Consider the following 20850-nt stretch of genomic DNA (forward strand, 5'->3'; position numbering starts at 1 on the left):
TCCTCGTGGCAAGGTTTCATTGTCGTTGGAGATTTGACTGGAGGAGATTGTTGAATGATTACTTCTGGCGGTGCAGTGGGATCAACACTGGGGTTTTGGATGGTTGTTCTTCTGCCAGGTGATTGATTATCTCGGTTATCGTTTCCGTCCTTTTTAGAAGGTTCTCGTGCCAAGTAAAGTATCAGGTTTGCGAGGAAGCTCCATAAGGCTCCGAGTAAATGAAGGCTGCAACCATATACAGTGTGGAGAGCGCATCCGTGTATAACTGTGTCAATAACCAATTTGACTTGGCGAATGATCATGAAGATTCCAACGAGTCCTGCGGTAGCTGATCCAAAGTTTATGAATCCTTTCCAGATCCGCGAGGCTGCGCTCTCGACAATTTTATTTAGAGAATTTTCATCTAACAGGTTATATATCGAGATTCCTTCAGAGTTCATGGAATGACCAGTTAGTCCTCTGGCTACGGTGTTGAGTAAAGCTGGTTTTTCGGCGGGAAACATTATATGGTTTCGTAGTTTCTCCAGGTCTGTATCGGAATATATTCCGCTTATGGCCAAAGGTCCTGGTGTGAGGTATCTCCAGGTTAGGGCAGACATAGGTTTTAGCTGTTGAGGTGGTAGCTGTCTAACTTGAATATTAGGTGTGAGTTGCACCCATGTATTTTCGATTCGGTACAAGGTAGATAGTTTTAAACTGCATTCCCGTTCATTACCGATTTTGGTGATGATTCTTGACTTAGGTGTGAGAAAGAAAGAATGATTGCGTACAGTGATAGGGAGCTCAGCATAACACTCTTTTGTTTTCCTTACCATCGCTTCAACAGAGATACATTTGATTATTTGCACAGCTTCTCCTGTCGTAACGGCCATAAATCCTGGTCCTTTCATTAGTCGGTAGGCGAATTCATCTGGTTGAAGAGTGGCGAAGGACAAAGCATTGGTGATTACTTGTCTTTCGAGTTCGCATTTTTGTAGGATGACATTATTATAAAGAGACGTCATTTGCTGTTTGACGTGTTTTTCTATATACACGAACTTGGAGTTCATGTATGTAAAGATGTCAAGATTATTGACAGGTGTTACGTCCCCAGTTCCTCAGGACTGGTCTGGAAGTCTTACTTTCCCAGTTGGATGCAATTAATCTTTCAATTTGTTTTAGGGCAACCTGCTAGGCCGGCTATACCCTGGGACGCCTAGAGATTGAGGTCTGTTGTGCTCGTAGAGAGAGGATTCAGGAGGGAATGCGAATAAATATATGTATTTTAATATAAAATTCTTTTATTTATTTCTTTCGTTATTTACTCCTTCCTTTTACAAACTGGATATGTTATTTCGTGTATGTATATAGGTTATAAGAGATGTGAATCTATTCCTCGTGAGGGAGGTCATACAATTCTGGGAGAATAAATTCGTTGTTGTCTGAATTAGTATAGGAAATCTCAAAAGTAATAAGGGGTATTTCGATATTTATCGGAGAGACAGCTAAGGGTGTGGCTGGAGTATCCACCTCGTCGTAATCTACAGGTGAATAACTAGGAGGAGGGTAAAAATCGTCGTTTTCTGGTGAATAATTATATTGTTCTGGTTTTGACGCGATCGTTGCGTTGTGCTCCCAGGCTGCTAAAATCCTTTCGGCAAGGGGATCGTTGAGGTCTAAAGAGACGGTGGAGTTATCACTCAGGTAGTCTGGGAATTCTTCTATTGCCTCCATATCCGTATATTGGTCCTCCGTTGATGACGTTGTTGGAATGGGAGTCTCACTGATAATCGTTTGGATCTCTTAGTAGTCTTCTAACTCGGAGATTGAGGGGATAAGTGAATCTTCAGATGGTTGAGAATCTATTTCTATGATCTCAGGGATGGAAGGAGAAGACTGACTTATGGTAAATGGGGTTGGCTCTAAATCTATGATTTCAGGAGTTGGTATTATAGTATCGTTGTCAAGTGTAATTATGGTATGAGGTAAGCGTCGTGAGCGCCTATTCCGTTGTACACGGTGGAAGACTTCTTGACGGGTGTTTGAATTAGCGCGTCGTGCTCGGACCACCTATTAGTTACATAGATCTGCTATTAGTTATTTACGAAGGTTGAAAAGGATTACTCAATGCTCGATGTTACTTACGTTGATCGAGTTCAAAAATCCAACATCTGTTAAATAAAAAGGTCGCGTGAATATTCATTCCATGTAAAATAATTGTTATCCCAAGAGTAGAGAGAGATAGATTTATTTTCCCTAAGTTTGATAAAAATATAGGCTGAGAAAAGTAAATGGTATTAGTACTGTTAATTATAAATTATCGACCCATGGGATTTATCGATCCGGGGTAATTATCGACTCCCGAAAATTACTGACCGATGGTAATGTAGATTTCTGTTTTACCGACCGATGGCAATGTAGATTTCTGTTTTACCGACCGATGGTAATGTAGACTTCTGTTTTACCAACTGATAGTTAACATCAGTTTCTGTGTTACCGACCGATGGTAATGTGGATTTCTGTTTTACCGACTGATGGTTAACATCAGTTTCTGTATTACCGACCGATGGTAAGTTATCTACTGATGGGGTAAGTTATCGACCGATGGTAAGTTTTAACTGATGGTAATTAGTAATTATCAACTGATGGTAAGTTAACGGTCAATAGTAAGTTAGCAACTGTAAGTATATGTCGACGTCAGATAATTATTGGTCGAGAGTAATTATCGACTTGTGGTATGATGGTGTTATCAAGCAGAGACTATATGAGTTTATTAATTGTTAGTTGGGTTAGATTTGCAGTTTCGATTCTGAGTTTAATTTAATTTTTATTTGATTTGCTGAAAATCGAAGAGGCTTGAGGAGGAATAAGGAGATTGGATACTCTAATAATGTATCCACTTGTCAAACGTCTGGCTTAGTATCAACCTTGCAATGTCAGGTTATAATTAATTAAATGTAATTAAATAATAATTGAAATTATCAAAAGCTAAACCAGTGTATCGTCACTAATTTCTGGGATGTATCTCGTATCTTGAAATCAAGGCTAGATTCAATCTGAGGTTGCGTCAACCAGCTCCAAAATTAAAAGACAATCTCATGAAAATTGCCAATTAACCGGGCCGAAATTGTATCTTCGCCTAATCAAACGTCGATTGACAGGACACTCTAGTTTCTTTTTCAGAAATGGTCAACAGCTCCAAGTAAAAAGGAAATTTCCCTCAGGATAATTGCCCTTTCACTGTGCCGCACTTGGGTTCGCCCTGCCGAAGCAGTTTCGCACTCGCTCACTGTCAATCGAGTCGTCTTATCAAGAAGACAAGTCCCAGTAAAAGTCATTCAATTTCGAAATTAAATTAATTGAGGGTGGGGAAGGATTTGCTTATGAGTCAGTGTCTATCTGTCTGCTGATTTAGTTTTATTAAGCTAATATTCATTCTTTATGCAATACTAAATCAGAGCTCAAATTCTATGATTCGACCTGTCTTTAAAGAGTGCGTCCTGTGCTCTTTCGAATAGTTTCGATGTACAAGACGCTCTAGTTTCTTTTTCAGAAATGATCAACAGCTCCAAGTTAAAAGGAAACTTCCCTCAAGATAATTGCCTTTTCACTGTGCCGCGCTTTGGATTCGTCCTGCCGAAACAGTTTCGCACTCATTTATTGTACATCAATTGACTACTCTAAGGCGACATTTCACTCTTGTGGCTTAAACCAAAGACCGGTTGAACACTCAATAATTCAATAAAATCAAAAGATAATTATATTTGAAATAAAGTTTAAGACTTAAATCAATGGAGAGTAGGGATGCGGAAATGTGGACTATTGAAGGTATAGATTCCCGAATTAAACTATCATGCAGTTTAATTTGATTATTGTTAGTAGTAAGTTGAAATGAAATTGAATTAAGAATTTAGATGAGTGACATTCGGCTGTGTACTCACTAATGATTTGCTGTACGTTGATGAGTGGAAACTACTTCCTTCCACTGGATGCCGTCTACCTCGGTGATGGCTTAGGAAGAGGGTTGCAGTCCAAGAAGTCGTCGTATAATAATAACTGAATTTATTGGATAAGTATAAGTACAGAGTTGCAAGTACAAATGTCAAAGTAAGCTGAAGTTAATACTGTAAAGATGTTGATCCGAATGCCCGGAGGACCGCTCTGCACGAGTTTATATAGGCGTCGGTCTCGATTTGCACACGGGCCCACTGATGGAGGATGCACGCTGATGTGAAGGGCAGTCGAGCTTGGCTCCCTCTGACGTGCTGGATGCGTGTCGAATTATGATTGGCTTCCTCTGACGTGCTGGATGCGCGCGCCGCTGGGCGTTGCCGAGAGTGGGCGTAACTTGAGTTGTAGATGGCGCGACTCTTCTGATTTAGAGTGGGGGTGACGGAGCGGTCAGTATAGAATCGGCTATACTGGTTTCATTGTCTTTTCGACATATAATTTTTATAATAATTATTTGACTATCAGAATTTCTTTGCAGTTCACATGCATATATTTTCTAATGTAGAATTTTAAGCTCTAACTGTAGAAATGTCAACGGAGTTTCTAGCATGCTCCGTTCAAAAGTTCATTTTTGTCTTTATGTATTATTATAAAAAATGCTTTTAAATATTATTAATGAATTCTGATATCATAATTATTATAATTACAATTCTTTTAACATCTGAAAATATAAATATATTTGATTATGCAGTGGGATATAGATATATGTATATTTATATAGATATATCTATATGAATATAATTATTGTTAACAAAATCTTATTTTAGCGTGCAATAATCTATTTTATGTTGCGATGGGATATAGTTAAAAGAGTAATATAAATTAATTTCATTTCATGGCACAATGAAGTACTGCGGCTATTTCATATATGAATATAATTAATTCGCGGTGGAATAAAATAATGTAAATTAATTATTATTGCAGCTATTTCATGCGGTGGAATATAAGTGAATATAATTTTAATTTACGGCGGAATAAATACTAATAATTAATTATTTCAACATGTTATGCAACAATTTTTATTCTTTGATTTTACTTTTAATATTTATAACCGTTAAGTTCTTGAATTAATAAATTAATAAAATTTATTGCATATGCTTAATATTAATATTTAACGGTAAATTCATGTGTCTCTTAATAATAGTATTCGTACGCAATATATTTCAACATGTTATGCAACAATTTTTATTCTTTAGATTTAAATTTTAATATTTATAACCGTTAGGTTTTTGAATTAATAAATTAATGAAAATTATTGCATATGCTCTTAATATTAATATTTAACAATAAATTCGTTTGTCTCTTAATAATAATATTCGTACGCAATAATATTCGAGCGGAATATTCCATAGCCTTGAGCTTGGAATGTGGCGAGCTCAGCGTTTCTGAGAATTGCGACCGATCGGCGCTTCCGAGAAGCGCATTGTATTTAGCCTTGAGCACTTTATAGCGACTATAATATTGCATACGTAAAATCATATTTAAAACTTTACTTATAAAATTAGTAATATTGAAGTTTTCATAATTATGCATATATGTATCAACTCAGCTTTTTATGCTCTTTAAGTAAAAATTATTACGAGATTTATATCTATATTATTTTTTGGGTTAGTAAAGGATTAAAGATTTTTAGGTTTAAAACTATACCTTAAAATAATGATATATGTATAGTCGGTGCTGAGACGTGTACATATATATATATATATATGTATATATAACTTAATAAATGTCCTTTGAAGTTTAGTTTTGAACTTTTTTAGTATCAGGATAATATACCAATAAAAGAGGTATACTCTTGTATGTCGGTAAGGTTAGTATCATCATTATCTTATGTCGGTATTATCGTTCGTCGGTAAAGTAGGAAGTGACTTTATCTTCAGTCGGTGAAGTCGGTAACTGTGTTATCATATGTCGGTAACTTTTATGTCGGTAAGTTTTACTCTGTCGGTAAGGTAAGAAACTTCCTTAGCATCTGATGGTAACTTTTGTGCGGGTGACATTATCTACTGTCGGTAAGGTAGAAAACTATTTTGTCGGTAATTTTTATGCGGACAATATTATATGCGGGTAAATACTTAAAATTATTTCTATCATTCTTAAGTGAGGTTATGTTATGTATAGCTAGCTTCTTAATAAAGAAAGATTATTTTCGGAGACATCGATAATAGTATATCGCGCGTCGGAATAATATTGATGTACTATGAATATTGGCGATAATACATTGCGCGGTGGGATTTTATAATAAGAAATATTGGTAATAATATATCTTGCGGTGAGATGTTAGTTAACAATATGAATTATATTAACAATAATATGTAACGCGATAGGATTGAGCTTGATATGTTCAACGGTGGGATTACAGTTTGAAGATTATAGAGGCAAGTTTTGCGTATTTGAATAAGAAATAAAATTTTTGTTGCGGGACGTAACACAGGCTTTATCTTATCGCCGAGTGAGCTCATGTGCAGCTGCACCGGATGAAGCTCGGAGAGTCGCTTATCTTTTAGTAAGTGAATTTTATTCTTATAACGTTTTATATGTCGACCTAATTTTTGTTTGCAATAATTTTTCTGCACGGGTTTGCTATTAGATTTTATTATGTTGGATATACAGGGTGTTTCATTTTAATCCGACCAGTCGAATATCTCGAAAACCAAGCCCGGGAGAGAAAAATATTTCAGACAAAAGTTGTTTGGTTTCGAGGGGGCCATAAGATGGTATCATTGGTTTGATCTTGAAGAGTCATTTGAAGGTCACGTGAAGGTCACTTCAATTTTTTTAAATGGAACACCCTATATATTTTTGCACACTCTTGTAGCTTATCTCGAGAGCTTTCCAAAACACTATCATTAAGTACCTCTTCGTTAAGTACTTTTTGAGTTATGAGGGTTGAAATAATTTCTTAATTTTACATAAACCGTAAAATATATTGTAAAATATTCACTTTTCGATTATCTTACCTTAATACTTTTATGTACAAAATAATGAGAGGAATCAATTGGTGTGAAAAAAACACATAGTTGTTTTTAAGAAAAAATATGGAATTGTTAATTGCAAATTACATATTTTTTCTTCAAAACAACTATGTGTTTTCTTTACACCAATTGATTCCTCTCATTATTTTGTACGTAAAAGTATTAAGGTAAGATAATCGAAAAATGAATATTTTACTAGATATTTTACGGTTTATGTAGAATTAAGAAATTATTTCAAGCCTCATAACTCAAAAAGTACTTAACGAAAAGGTACTTAATTATAGTGTTTTGGAAAGCTCTCGATGTCAGCTACAAGAATGTGCAAAAATATATAGGGTATTCCATTTAAGAAATTTAAGGTGACCTTTATGTGACCTTCAAATGACTGTTCAAGGTCAAATCATTGTCACCATCTTATGGCCCCCTCGAAACCAAACAACTTTTGTCTGAAATATTTTTCTCTCCCGGGCTTGGTTTTCGAGATATTCGACTGGTCGGATTAAAATGAAACACCCTGTATATATATATATGTATATACAAATGTTAGTTTGTAGAATTTTTTATGTATTTATTAGTTTTTAATTGTTTGTTAGATTTGTTTTATAATTATTTAATGATTTAATATGTACATTAGTATTTTCCCTTTTGAAAAACGATAGATTGCTTGAAATTTATCACTGCTAAGTTTTAATTATTCAGGCTTGCTTGGCATATGAATATATATATGTATATCCTTTTAACAATTTTATAATTATAACTATTACTCTCGCAATAAGGAGTGTTCTTTATAATATTCATGCACGCTATTATTCTCGAGTCCCCTTTGTCTTAAAACTCGGCGCGGACGTTGAAACCATTAGGGGAGATAACAGAGTATAGGGGAGATAACGCAGCGCGTTCGTCTTGGCCTTGGGCTCTTATAATGAGACTTATAATTCATCTCAATAATTTGCTTATATAAAATCATACATAGTGAATTTTTATAAGACCGTCCATTTATTATTATTAAAGCTAGGGTTAAATTTTGTATTTTGCTTCCCTTTAATATATACGTATATATATATAGGTTTATTTTTTCCTTATTAAAATTTCTATTTTATTTATATATACATATTTTGTCACTACTTTGCATTATTTATTATTATTTAATTTGATAATTGAATATTTAATTTTTATGTTTCATATGTATATGTGTTACCTATTCTTTATTTATAATTTATTATTTTATCATATCGTAAAATATGTTTTATTAATATTCGTGTGTGTTAAGGGTTAAGGCAGAGAGTCTTAATTTTATTTCACGCCTTAGCCTTATAAGAATATTACTGTAGTCTTTTGTCTGAAGGCTAACGAATGAACGTCGCATGCGATAGGGGAGATAAGACTGTTGGTGCATTCCAATAGATAACGCGGCGCGCTGGATTAGCCTTGGGCGCATATACTGACTTATTAATTCATGCATATAAAATCGCGTTGCTAAAGTATTTTTATTATTAATATTCCGGCACATACGCTTGTTATTTAGATTTAGGTAATTAATTATTACGTTTTTGTGCTTAGATTTTAAATGTATTATTAACTAAATTTTTCTCATTTATCTAGGTTCCATTTACATATATAATATATGTGCTGGAAAGGCCAATGGATTATTCACGGACAACATGCAGGCTTAAAGCATATGAGAATATGCAGTATTGAAATGGTTATGAGGCTGCTGTGTAAATTATTTCGGGAGTTTATTTGATAAGTTTATTAATTAAAAGTCTTATTTAATTGCATAATATATCTATTAATTATATATATTTATATGTACTTTTATTATTTTGATGTATTGTCTTTTAAATTTTTATTAATGAATTAATTTTATTTCCAGCGTAGCGCGTTCGCCGGATGACGCAAGTGTTGACGTACACCGGACATAGGGGAGATAATGGAGCGAACGAAGATTAGCCTTGGAGGCTTATAATTCTGCATGCAGCAGAGTTATGTATAAAATTATATTCATACTAATTTTTTGAAGTTTTCTTTGTAGTTATTATTTAATTTAATATATTTATTGTTAAAATTTAGTGTATTAATATTTGATTTATCATACTTCTTTTACTATTTGATTTTCCTCATTTCTATATGATTATATATATGTATATATATATATGCATTTGTAAAATATTAAACTTTTTTAATGCAATAATTTTGATTAATTAAAACTTTTATAATGATAATAGATTTTTGTATGGATTGATATTTTTTGTGTATTTTATGTTAAGTTAATTTTTCATACGGCCAAATGTTATTTGATTGTTATTTTCCAGCTGCTGGGACTTATAGAATATTGATTATTCTATTATTATCATTATCGTTAATATTCAAAATTATATAAGGCAGAATTAGCATATTGTTTCAATAGTAATTATTCATGAATATTAAATTTTAATTAATTTGGTACATCTTATTCGTTATTTATTTGTTTATATTTTCATATATATTTGTATGCATTTGAAATATTAAACTTTTTCAGTGCAGTAATTTTGATTAATTAAAACTTTTATAATGATAATAGATTTTTGTATAGATTGATATTTTTTGTGTATTTTTTTGTGTATTTTTTTGTTAATTTTTCATACGGCCGAATGTTACCTGATTGTTATTTTCAGCTACTGGGACTTGGAATTCTTGCTACTTATTTATGACAAGCCGTCTTATATTATTATGAGGAGGATATATATATAGGATCATAAAAAGTGTGCATGTATTATATTTTGAATGTTTCACTTAATAATTTTTATAGTGAATTTTCTTATACATTTATTATATTTTTCAGGTATCAAGACTCTGAGGAAAATTACTTCCTAATAGTGAATATGTATATACAGGGTGTTTCATTTTAATCCGACCAGTCGAATATCTCGAAAACCAAGCCCGGGAGTGAAAAATATTTCAGACAAAAGTTGTTTGGTTTCGAGGGGGCCATAAGATGGTGACAATGATTTGACCTTGAACAGTCATTTGAAGGTCACATAAAGGTCACCTTAAATTTCTTAAATGGAATACCCTATATATTTTTGCACATTCTTGTAGCTGACATCGAGAGCTTTCCAAAACACTATAATTAAGTACCTTTTCGTTAAGTACTTTGAGTTATGAGGCTTGAAATAATTTCTTAATTCTACATAAACCGTAAAATATCTAGTAAAATATTCATTTTTCGATTATCTTACCTTAATACTTTTACGTACAAAATAATGAGAGGAATCAATTGGTGTAAAGAAAACACATAGTTGTTTCGAAGAAAAAATATGTAATTTGCAATTAACAATTACATATTTTTTCTTAAGAATAACTATGTGTTTTCATTACACCAATTGATTCCTCTCATTATTTTGTACGTAAAAGTATTAAGGTTAGATAATCGAAAAATGAATATTTTACAAGATATTTTACGGTTTATGTAAAATTAAGAAATTATTTCAAGCCTCATAACTCAAAAAGTACTTAACGAAAAGGTACTTAATTATAGTGTTTTGGAAAGCTCTCGAGATAAGCTACTAGAATGTGCAAAAATATATAGGGTGTTCCATTTAAAAAAATTGAAGTGACCTTCACGTGACCTTCAAATGACTCTTCAAGGTCAAACCAATGATACCATCTTATGGCCCCCTCGAAACCAAACAACTTTTGTCTGAAATATTTTTCTCTCCCGGGCTTGGTTTTCGAGATATTCGACTGGTCGTATTAAAATGAAACACCCTGTATATATATATATATATATATATATATATAAGTAGGGGAGCTATGTTGGTTCTAACTCAATTAAAATCTAAAAATAGATATTCCTAGTGGGGGAACCGCGCATGCGCTGCGCGGTGGGGGATTTCTCTCTATCCGCTAGGTTGGTAGTAAAAAATGTATTCGCGGAGGGGATTTATCCGTCAGGTTGGTAATGCTCGCGCCGCTCGGACGCAACCCGTCCAACGCGCGCCGCCCGGACGCAACCCGTCCAACGCGCGCCGCTCGGACGCAACCCGTCCAACAACGTCGTGGTCGCCGCCTAAGGAAAAAAGTGAAATTTCGCGTAGCCGGCGGGCGAACGGTTCGCGCGAGGGCGCGCGGCTGAGGGTGGGGCGAGGGGCGAGCCGCCGCCGGTTCGTTAGCGCGTGCGAGAGAGACCTCCGTAAGAGGAAGAAGGGGAAGCCGATAACAATACGGCGGCGTATCTGTTCGTCATCTTTTAGGTCTTGGATACGAATCGCGCGTATTATATTTTTTGTACGCGCGTCAGGAGCGGAAGAGAGATGGAAGTGGGCGATAATAATACGAGAAGAACGACGAATTTCGAGTAAAATATTTTTTTATTATTTCGTTAGAGCGAGGGGGCGAGCCGCCGCCGGTTCGTTAGCGCGTGCGAGAGAGACCTCCGTAAGAGGAAGAAGGGGAAGCCGATAACAATACGGCGGCGTATCTGTTCGACGATGAGTGTATCTTTTAGGTCTTGGATACGAATCGCGCGTATTATATTTTTTTGCACGCGCGTCAGGAACGGGAGAGAGATAGAAGCGGGCGATAATAATACGAGAAGAACGACGAATTTCGAGTAAAATATTTTTTTTATTATTTCGTTAGATCGATTCGAGTAAAATATTTTTTATTATTTTTTGTTAGATCGACGCTCGCTTTATCCTTCGGTTTTTTAGCTGTTTAGTACGGTTCTTGAAAAAAAGTGCGGATCGCTAATTCGCATAGCGTGTTTGTCGAATAAAGACGTTGCGGTACCATCTTTCCCAATTTGTAGCGTAACCTCGCGTACGCATGAGTACGACCTCCGCGTTTAGCAGCTTCCGCCAAGCGTTCCATATATCTCGTTGTAAGATTGTGGGTAAAGTATTGATATCCGAATCGTCCAAAACAATGCGGTTCTTGAAAAAAGCGTGGATCGCTAATTCGCACAGTGTGTTTAATGGTTGAAAACGTCTTTTCCACACCATTTGATTCGTCGTCCAATCTATCCATGGTTCGTCGTCGCTGTCGATATCCGCATCTAAACACTCCATATGAGTATCTACAGTTTTAGTTAATAAACGACATTGCGTGCGTAATTTACTTTTTTATAATAACGCTTTATTTTACCTTTTCGTATTTTATTTTCGCTTTCGCTTATATATACGGACGATTCATCATTAGCACGAAGTTGCAATTCGTCTCGAGTATTCGTTCGATCGTTATGTTGCGACGGTCCTAGTATCGGCGATGCGGGTAATACTTCGTCGCATCGTAATTTTTTTTCTTTGCATAGCACGATTTGATTCGTCGTCCAATCTATCCACAGTTCGTCGTCGTCGTCGTTGTCGATGTTCGCATCTAAACACTCTATATGAGTATTTACAGTTTTAGTTAATTTTATAATAATGCGTTACTTTACCTGTGTGATTTTTACGATCGGCGTTTAAATTTTTATGTAGCTTTTCCTGTTGTCCTCGCGTTGGCACGGCAACCATGCGCCGTCCTCGTACTCCGGTAGATATAGAATTTCGGCATTTTCGTATTTTTTTTCGCTTATATACGGACGATCTATCAGTAGCATGAAGTTGTAATTCGCCGCTCTCGCGTGCGTGCTTACGCACGTTTCGAGTATTCGTTCGGTCGTTATGTTGCGACGATCCTGATATTGGCGATGCAGGTAATATTTCGTTACATTGCAAATTCTTTTCGGTACTATAAATCTCTCGAGAGGACGACATGCTGTTTTCGCGGAACAAGATTCCATTAATTTTTTACCTATCGCGTTTTTTTTTAAATCGGTTAATGGAAATTTCGTCGTATGCATACACGTACAATGTGGGTCGAACGGGTCTTTTTCGGAATCCGTCTCAGAAGTAGTTGACATGCCTTTAATAGTAGTGGTACTTTTCGTTATTCGTATGTTACTAATTAGAAATTATTATCGCTAAGCCTTATATATAGTTTATTCTTAGTAATATCATATCGCGTATGCATCTCACATCCTGAAATTCACCGTTTTGTTTTTTTCCTCGAGATACGCGTGCGTGCGCGATAACGAGTGAATCCCGGACGAATGCGGTATCGTCGATAGATTAGTCGTTTTCCCTTGGATACGTAGTGTTGATTTATTCCGGTTTTTTGCGGTTTCGAGTGTAATTTTTTTATCATTCGAACGTATAAAATAAACGCGACGATTTTTGCGGGAAAGGACGCAGCCATGCGCGAAGAAGAACGTCGAGTGCTCGAGAGCGCGCGCGAAGTCGCTACGACGGACGATTATCGCGCGTGGGTGAGACGATGTGACGAGTGTCTCGCGACATTGCGCGAGAGATGTCGAGATGCGCGACGACGAGTTTCGACGGGAGCGATTTTTTCCTTGGTCGCTCGAATTCTACGAGTAATCGGTACGAGGGATCATTTGCGGAGACGCTTCGAGCGCGAGGGCGCGGGTGTCGAGAGACGCGAGAGCGAGGACGGGGATGGCGGGGAAGTCGAGTCGCGCGCGGGATTCACGTGGACCGAAATCGATACGGCTTTCAAGAGACGCGTGTTGACCGGCGCAGTGATTAATCTAGATTATATTGAACCTTTGCGATTTCTCGAGGACGCTAGGGATACCGTGCTTCGTCGCGTGCGAGACGTTATGGGTCGATGTCATAGCGTTAAAGTGAATACGATTTTTAACGGAGAATTCGTATCGGGTGATGAGATTGCCGTTAAGACTATCGCCACGAGAAATCATTCGCTTTTGCCCGCGACGGATTTGCGCGAGTGGTACGACAATCGCGTCATCGACGATATTATGACGTCTTTGGAGGAATTTCAAGAACGCGATAGCGGATGGGCTTTGTCGCGCATACTCGACTTAACGGTGAATGTGAATAGATATAATCCTATGCGCGCTGGTTGTTACGTGCGAGTTCCGCGGGAAATTCAGATGAAAAGAGCGGTGGTTAACGTCCGAACTAACGATGAGGCGTGTTTCGCGTGGTCGGTAATCGCCGCTTTGTATCCCGTTAATCGAAATAGTGAGAGAAGTTCGCGATATCCGCATTATTCCACGGTGTTGAAACTGGAGGATTGCGAGTTACCTATGACTTTAAATGGAATCGGACGATTTGAACGATTGAACGAGATATCGGTGAACGTGTATACCGTCGGAGAGAGAAGACGCGGGAAGAACGGTGACAGCAGAATTTGTATCGTTCCTCTTCGTTTGACGAATCGAAAGAGGGAGAGACACGTTAATCTGCTGTATTTGAGCGATACGACGCGCGAAGACAACGAGATTGGACATTTCGCTTGCGTTAAGAATCTCTCTCGTTTAGTCGGCGCGCAAGTGAGTAAACGACGAAACAAGACGTACGTGTGCGATAGGTGAGTTTTTTTTGATTGTAAAAAATAGTTCGGTAATGAAATATCGATCTAATGTCCATTTCATTGTATTTTTTTCTTTCGTAGGTGCATGCATTATTTTTATACGAACGAGAAGTTGATTGCGCATAGCGCGGACTGCGAGAAATTGAACGATTGCGCGATCGTTCTTCCCAGCGAGGATGATAAGTGGTTGACGTTCGATAATTTTTCGAGAAAGGAACGAATTCCGTTCGTGGTGTATGCCGATTTGGAATGCGTGCTGGAGAAGAAGAAAGATGGAAGTGAGAAGAGGAGAACCGCGAACACGATTATCACTCAACATCATAAAGTTCACAGCGTAGGTTATTACACGCGCTGCTCCTTTGATGATGCCGCATCGGCGTACAGATCTTATCGTGGCGAGAGATGCGTCGCGTGGTTCGTGCGCGAGTTGCACGAATTGGCGCAGCGCGTGAAGATCATTCTCGATACCGCGGTACCGATGGTGAATCTTACGCTCGAGGAATGCGAGAGATTCGCGAACGCGACGCGTTGTCACGTGTGCGATAGATCGTTTGAGGTGGGAGACATTCGCGTGCGCGATCATTGTCATTTGACCGGCCGTTTCAGAGGTCCGGCGCATTCTAATTGTAATTTAAATTACAAGGATTCTCACGTTATACCTGTGTTTTTTCATAATCTGTCGGGTTACGACGCGCATTTTATTATTAGAGATGTGGCTAATGCTTATCCCGGTAGCGTCGAGTTGTTGCCGGTAACGAAGGAATCGTATATAGCTTTCACGAAGAACGTTCAAGATACCGCGACGACAACGACGACCGATAAGCGAAACGATGGAAGCTCTATACGTTCTAAATGCGTTAAATTACGATTTGTGGATTCGTTCAAATTTTTAAACGCTAGTCTCGAAAAACTAACGTCGTATCTCGACGAGAGTAAGTTGACGATCACGCGAGGCGAATTTTACCGTCTCGTCGACGACGACTTTAAACTTCTTACGCGCAAGGGCGTGTTTCCATACGAGTATATCGATAGCATCGAGAGATTGCGAGAGACGCGTCTTCCGCCGCGTGATTCCTTCTACAGCTCGTTGATTGACGACATTGTATCTGAAAACGATTATGCCCACGCGATTCGCGTTTGGGAGCGATTTCGAATCGAAACGTTGGGCGATTACAGCGATCTCTATCTAAAGACCGATGTTCTTTTACTCGCAGACGTGTTTGAAAATTTTCGCGCCGCTTGTCTGGAGAGTTACGGTTTAGATCCCGCGTATTATTTCACGTTGCCGGGATACACGTGGGATGCGATGCTGAAATACAGCGGAATTCGTTTCGAGCTACTCACCGATATTGACATGATGATGTTTGTGGAGCGCGGAATACGCGGCGGTCTCAGTCAGTGTTCGAATAGATACGCTCGCGCGAACAATAAATACATGAGCGCGTTCGATTCGTCGCAACCGTCGATCTATCTGATGTATTTAGATATTAATAATTTGTACGGTTGGGCGATGTGTCAATCGTTACCCTATAAACAATTCGAGTGGGTTAGAGATTTTGAAAATTTCGATGTAAATTCTATAGCGGAGGATTCGCCCGTTGGTTATATTTTGGAGGTCGATCTAGATTATCCGATTAATGCGCACGACACCCACGCCGATTTACCGTTTTGTCCTATACGCGACACGCCGCCTGGAAAGCGACAGAGCAAGCTTCTAGCTACGCTATACGATAAGCGTCGATACGTCACACATTATCGTAATTTGCAGCAGTGTATTCGTCACGGTCTGCATTTGACAAAGATTCATCGAGCGTTGCGTTTTTTACAGTCGCCGTGGTTACGCGGATACGTGGAATTTAATACGCGTTTACGTACTAATGCGAGTAATGATTTTGAGAAAAATTTATACAAGTTGATGAACAATGCCGTCTTCGGTAAAACTATGGAGAACGTGCGTAATCGCGTGGATGTTAGACTTGTGACTAAATGGGATGGACGATATGGAGCCGAAGCGTTGATCTCTAAACCGAATTTTCACAGTAGAAGCGTATTCTCGGAGACTCTCATGGCCGTGGAATTGCGTAAATTGGAAGCGAAAATTAACAAACCGATTTACGTCGGCATGTCTATTCTCGATATATCTAAGATTCGCTTGTATGCTTTTCACTACGAATACATGTTACCGCTCTACGGTGATAAGTGTAGAATATTATATACCGATACGGATAGTTTCGTGTATAGTATCGAATGCGAAGACGCGTACGAACAAATGAGACGCGACATTGATAAATTCGATACGAGCGATTATGTCGACGACAATCCTTACGGTATGCCGCGCGCGAATAAGAAGGTTCTCGGTTTGATGAAAGATGAGAATAACGGTGCTCTCATGTTAGAATTCGTAGGACTCAGAGCGAAAATGTATGCGTTGCGAGTCGAGGGTAAAAGCGATACTAAAAAGAGTAAAGGAGTGAAGAGAGGCGTCGTTGCGAAAATGTTGACATTTGACGATTATACGCGATGTTTGAAACGCGAGATCGAAATGATTCGCGAACAGTCGTGTTTGAGATCGAAATTACACGAGATGTATACTGTTCGCGAGACGAAAATTGCGCTCAGCCCGTATGACGATAAACGTTATGTTATACCCGATTCAGTCGACACTTTACCGTGGGGACATTATAAGATACCTCTGTAAGAAAAAAAAAATGATTGCGAGCGAGTTAATAGTTTGTAAATATATATACACACAATGTATCTTTTTTTTCTTTTATTTCACTATTTGCACATAAAGTATTTATTATAACGTATTACAATATGTTAGTTTTATTTATCCAAGAATTATGCGATTTGTCCATTCCCAACCACTTTACGAGCGCCATATTACCCTTCTGACGTAATATTCTCTCGACGAGATACACGTCGGGATCGGAGACTCGTTGCAATTCGTACTCGTAGAATCCTCCGGCTATCGGTTCGCCGCGCGAATCTGTCAGCATGTACGTCACGGGATTCGTCTTTCGAACCTCAGCTACGCGAAAGATTTCCGTAGTCCAGTTCGGCGTATATCCCTTCTCGAAAAGTGTTTTGTACTTGCTCACGCGCACGGGATCGTTCGGTCGAAATTTTCCCGGAGCGGCGATCTTCGGGCGGCTGTACACCGTCGACAGAAGTTTCGACGCTCGAGCGGGCGTCACGTCGATTGGACGCATCCCAATAGTTCGATGTTTATGAGCGTTGTATTCAGATATTAGATGCGGTAGCGCGTCGAGCCACTTGTAAGTTCCGTTCAACGTAAAATATTTCCACATGGAATTTTTGAGTGTGCGATTGAAACGTTCGACGATCGAGGCTTTTAGCACCGAATACGTTGAATAGTGATTGATTCCATGTTTTTCTACGAATCCGCGCATCTCAGCGTTATAGAACTCCTTTCCTTTGTCAGTTTGCAAATTTCTCGGATAGCGTTTGGAAGTACGTGTTACATTTGAGAGAGCTCGAGTAACTTCGATGCCGCTTTTTTTCTTAAGTGGTATCGCCCACGCATATTTACTTAGAACGTCGATAATAGTGAGTATGTAATTGTAACCTCTATTGTGTCTAGCGTAAGGGCGCATTTCGACGACATCCGCTTGCCACAAATCATCGTATCCGCGTACGATGACGCGTCGGCGGGGGAAATTCTTTCTCGCAGGTGCGTGCAGTTCATTTACGAGTTTTCGTTTCGCGGCACTCATTTCATTAACGCTCTCTCTTTCTTTTTTGTTATCCTTTTTTAGACTGCTGACCTTTATTCGCAATGTTATCGTTCTCTTTAATAACTATCGCGCTTGATTTGCTCGTTTTAGGAATCGTCGTCGTCGTAGTTATTTTTCGCGCTAATTCGTTTATATTTTTCTTTAGATGCAATACTTCGTTCCGCACCATTTGCGTCGTCGAAATCTTCAAATCCTTCGATGCTTTATTTAATGCGTTTTTAGTCGTCTCGATAAACTTTTCTAAATCGCTTATTCGCTTAGCGATCTCGATTTTCGTCGCAACGAGCGTCTGCAAATTCTCAAGCGTTTGTAATCGACTCTCGAGAGCGTTCTGTTTCGTGAAAATTTGAGAAGTTTCGTTTTTCAGAGAACGCGTACTTTCATTCGCGGCATTCTGAACAGTGTCGATTTTCGCGTACAGATCCTTCGTTGACGAGTTCGCGCTGTTCTCTAGTTTCGTTATTAGAAATCTTATATTCTCGCGCTGTTTTCCCTCTTCCGTTTGCGCGTCGCGTATAATACGCGCGACGTATTTCTTGCTCGTCACGTCGTCGTCATCGATCGGCCAGGCTACTCGCTGTATCTTGAAATTTCGAGCGTCGTAATGCGACGTGGAGGAAGAGGCGTCGATGCTCAGACACAACGCGTTATTGCGCACGTAATTTCGTAGAGATTCTACACTCGCGCGTAATTTACCGCTATAACTGTGTTCGCGTTTTTTTTTCTGTAATGATACGCCGAATTTGTTTACAGGCATCGCGCGGTCGAATAACGCGTGCGCGCTTGCCGCTGTCTCGACGCGATATCTCACGGTATCGCACCCGCTTCGCGAAGCTCCTCGATTATCAATAAGATTTCGTTGTTATACGCGTGCGCGCTTGCCGCTGTCTCGACGCGATATCTCACAATATCGCGCCCGCTTCGCGAAGCTCCTCGATTATCGATAAGATTTCGTTGTCGTGAGCGTTGTTGCCAGCTCGACGAGAGGCGTCTAGCAATCGAAGACGATCTACCAATTCATTCGGATTGTCCCAATGAACATAATCCACGGTATCGTTGATCGCGCGCATGACGGATGGTACGCGACCTCCGCCGATTCTTTTTCTCGGATTGTCCTTTTGTAAAATCGGCGCTATAACATGCTTGTATTTGTATCCCTTATTTCCTAATACCGGTAAACGAGTATTATGTTCGCGTCTATGAGCATTAGTTTGCAACAGTATACTCTTATACGCCGCTTTATCTCTCTCTGTATACTTGAGATCGTCGGGAATTCTCTTGAAGATTAATTCGAACAGACCAGGAGTACCGACATATTTAACTCCATCTATAAATATCGCATCGTCCGCGCCTACGTCGAATCGTTTATTTCCAAGCATAGCGCCGGTGTCGGAAAAGTAAACGCCGTAAACATAATCGAATTCGCTCGATATACCGCTTAGAAGTGTACCTATGTATCTTCGCGCCAACGGACCTAATTGACTGCGTAAGAGATCCCGTCCTCGAGGAGATCGCAGAGACTGTCTGATTGACGTTTCGAATACTGCGGGGGGCGAATTGAAGACGTCGTCGCTCGTCTCGAACGTCTCTTCGACGAATGGCTCCGCGAAAGATTCTTCTCTTGCGAATTTAAGCCGCTTTGCAGGCGATATATTTGACGCTCCTGCGGGTGTTGAAGTCGCCGCAGGCGAATCCGACGTACCGCCCAAACGTTGAAATCGTTTAGCCTTCAAATTTTTCGCGGATAGCAACGGTAATGCGTCTCTCTCCGTTTCTTCTTCGTTCTCCTCTTCCTCTCGCATCATCGTTTTTTTCCCGATATCTCGTGCAAATGCGTCATCGTCATATTCGTCATTGTCGTTATCAATTTCGTTCTTCCTCACAATTTCACGTTTCACTAATTCCTTTCGCGCGGAATCGTCTCCCATACGCTCGGCGATATGACGCAACGGTTCGACAATCGGTTTGAATTGCGTTTCTAAAGCCGTCTCACTCTCCATTTTACCGGTCTTCAATGCTCTGTGCTTCTTGCGAATTGACGCGCGCGTTCTCGCTATCTCTTTCGCGGTTTTCTCACGCCTATCCACATCCGTCATCGCGCGTTGCTCGTCAACGTCTCGCCTTCTTTCTCTTTCTCTCTCTTTCTCTTTCCTTCTCTATGATAGCCGCGACGACAACGGCGATAATTATAACGTCTTACGGCACGATGTAATCATTGAATCCTCGCCTGTATCTACCGTTACGTAACGCGCTATCTTTGTCGATCACTAGAAAACCGTATCGATATTTCCAACACGCGCGACACAACGCGTAAAAATCATCATACGACATATCGGTATTTACGTGATCGTTATATATGTGTTTAAGATTAGTGCCATCTTGTTTAAAAAGTATTAACAGATTCGCGTTATCGCGTATCAAATGTTTCGGTATTTTAGCATACGACTGGCACAGATAGAAACAATCAACGTTGACATGTCGCCCCATAGCAAAGTATTCCCTTACAGCGTCCTGTTTATCACAAGCCACGTCGTCGAACACGAATATCGAATTCGGTAGCGCCTCGCTCGGTAAAATAACGTCGGTATTGTTCGAATACGTAAAATAACCGATATCTTCCATCGGTTTCAATAATTTTTCTAAATATCGATACTTGGGCTGATGTAACGATTTTGAGTAAACATATACGTTCTCGAATCTCACGCCGTGAGGACTCTCCAAAAGACTTATCAACACGTTTGTTTTACCGC

General features: G+C 39.0%; 3 protein-coding genes across 5 annotated transcripts; 2 read left to right on the top strand and 1 right to left on the bottom strand.

The window, feature by feature from the left end:
* Positions 1-11625: 11625 nt before the first annotated feature.
* Positions 11626-12867, bottom strand: LOC145971936 (uncharacterized). 3 transcript variants are annotated; one of them, XM_083100040.1, is made up of 4 exons: positions 12795-12867; positions 12382-12701; positions 12090-12329; positions 11626-12021 (listed from the first exon to the last, which is right to left on the bottom strand). In XM_083100040.1, the coding sequence occupies exons 2-4, from the start codon at positions 12698-12700 to the stop codon at positions 11693-11695; spliced, it is 888 nt and encodes a 295-aa protein (XP_082956166.1). In that variant the 5' UTR covers position 12701; positions 12795-12867; the 3' UTR covers positions 11626-11692. The 3 variants fall into 3 exon arrangements, with proteins under 3 accessions (XP_082956166.1, XP_082956167.1, XP_082956165.1); XM_083100041.1 differs by having other exon boundaries at positions 11626-12000; positions 12382-12866; XM_083100039.1 differs by having other exon boundaries at positions 12382-12866.
* A 312-nt stretch (positions 12868-13179) lies between these two features.
* Positions 13180-14409, top strand: LOC145972350 (uncharacterized). Its single transcript, XM_083100906.1, has one exon. The coding sequence runs from the start codon at positions 13180-13182 to the stop codon at positions 14341-14343; it is 1164 nt and encodes a 387-aa protein (XP_082957032.1). The 3' UTR covers positions 14344-14409.
* On the top strand, positions 14352-17040 carry LOC145972351 (uncharacterized). Its single transcript, XM_083100907.1, has one exon. The coding sequence runs from the start codon at positions 14428-14430 to the stop codon at positions 17038-17040; it is 2613 nt and encodes an 870-aa protein (XP_082957033.1). The 5' UTR covers positions 14352-14427.
* Positions 17041-20850: the final 3810 nt, after the last annotated feature.

The sequence above is a fragment of the Camponotus vicinus genome, unplaced genomic scaffold (assembly GCF_025532165.1).
Source record: "Camponotus vicinus isolate PSW18456_S1 unplaced genomic scaffold, iyCamVici1.0 SCAF_5, whole genome shotgun sequence".
In the NCBI taxonomy this organism is placed as follows: Eukaryota; Metazoa; Arthropoda; class Insecta; order Hymenoptera; family Formicidae; genus Camponotus; species Camponotus vicinus.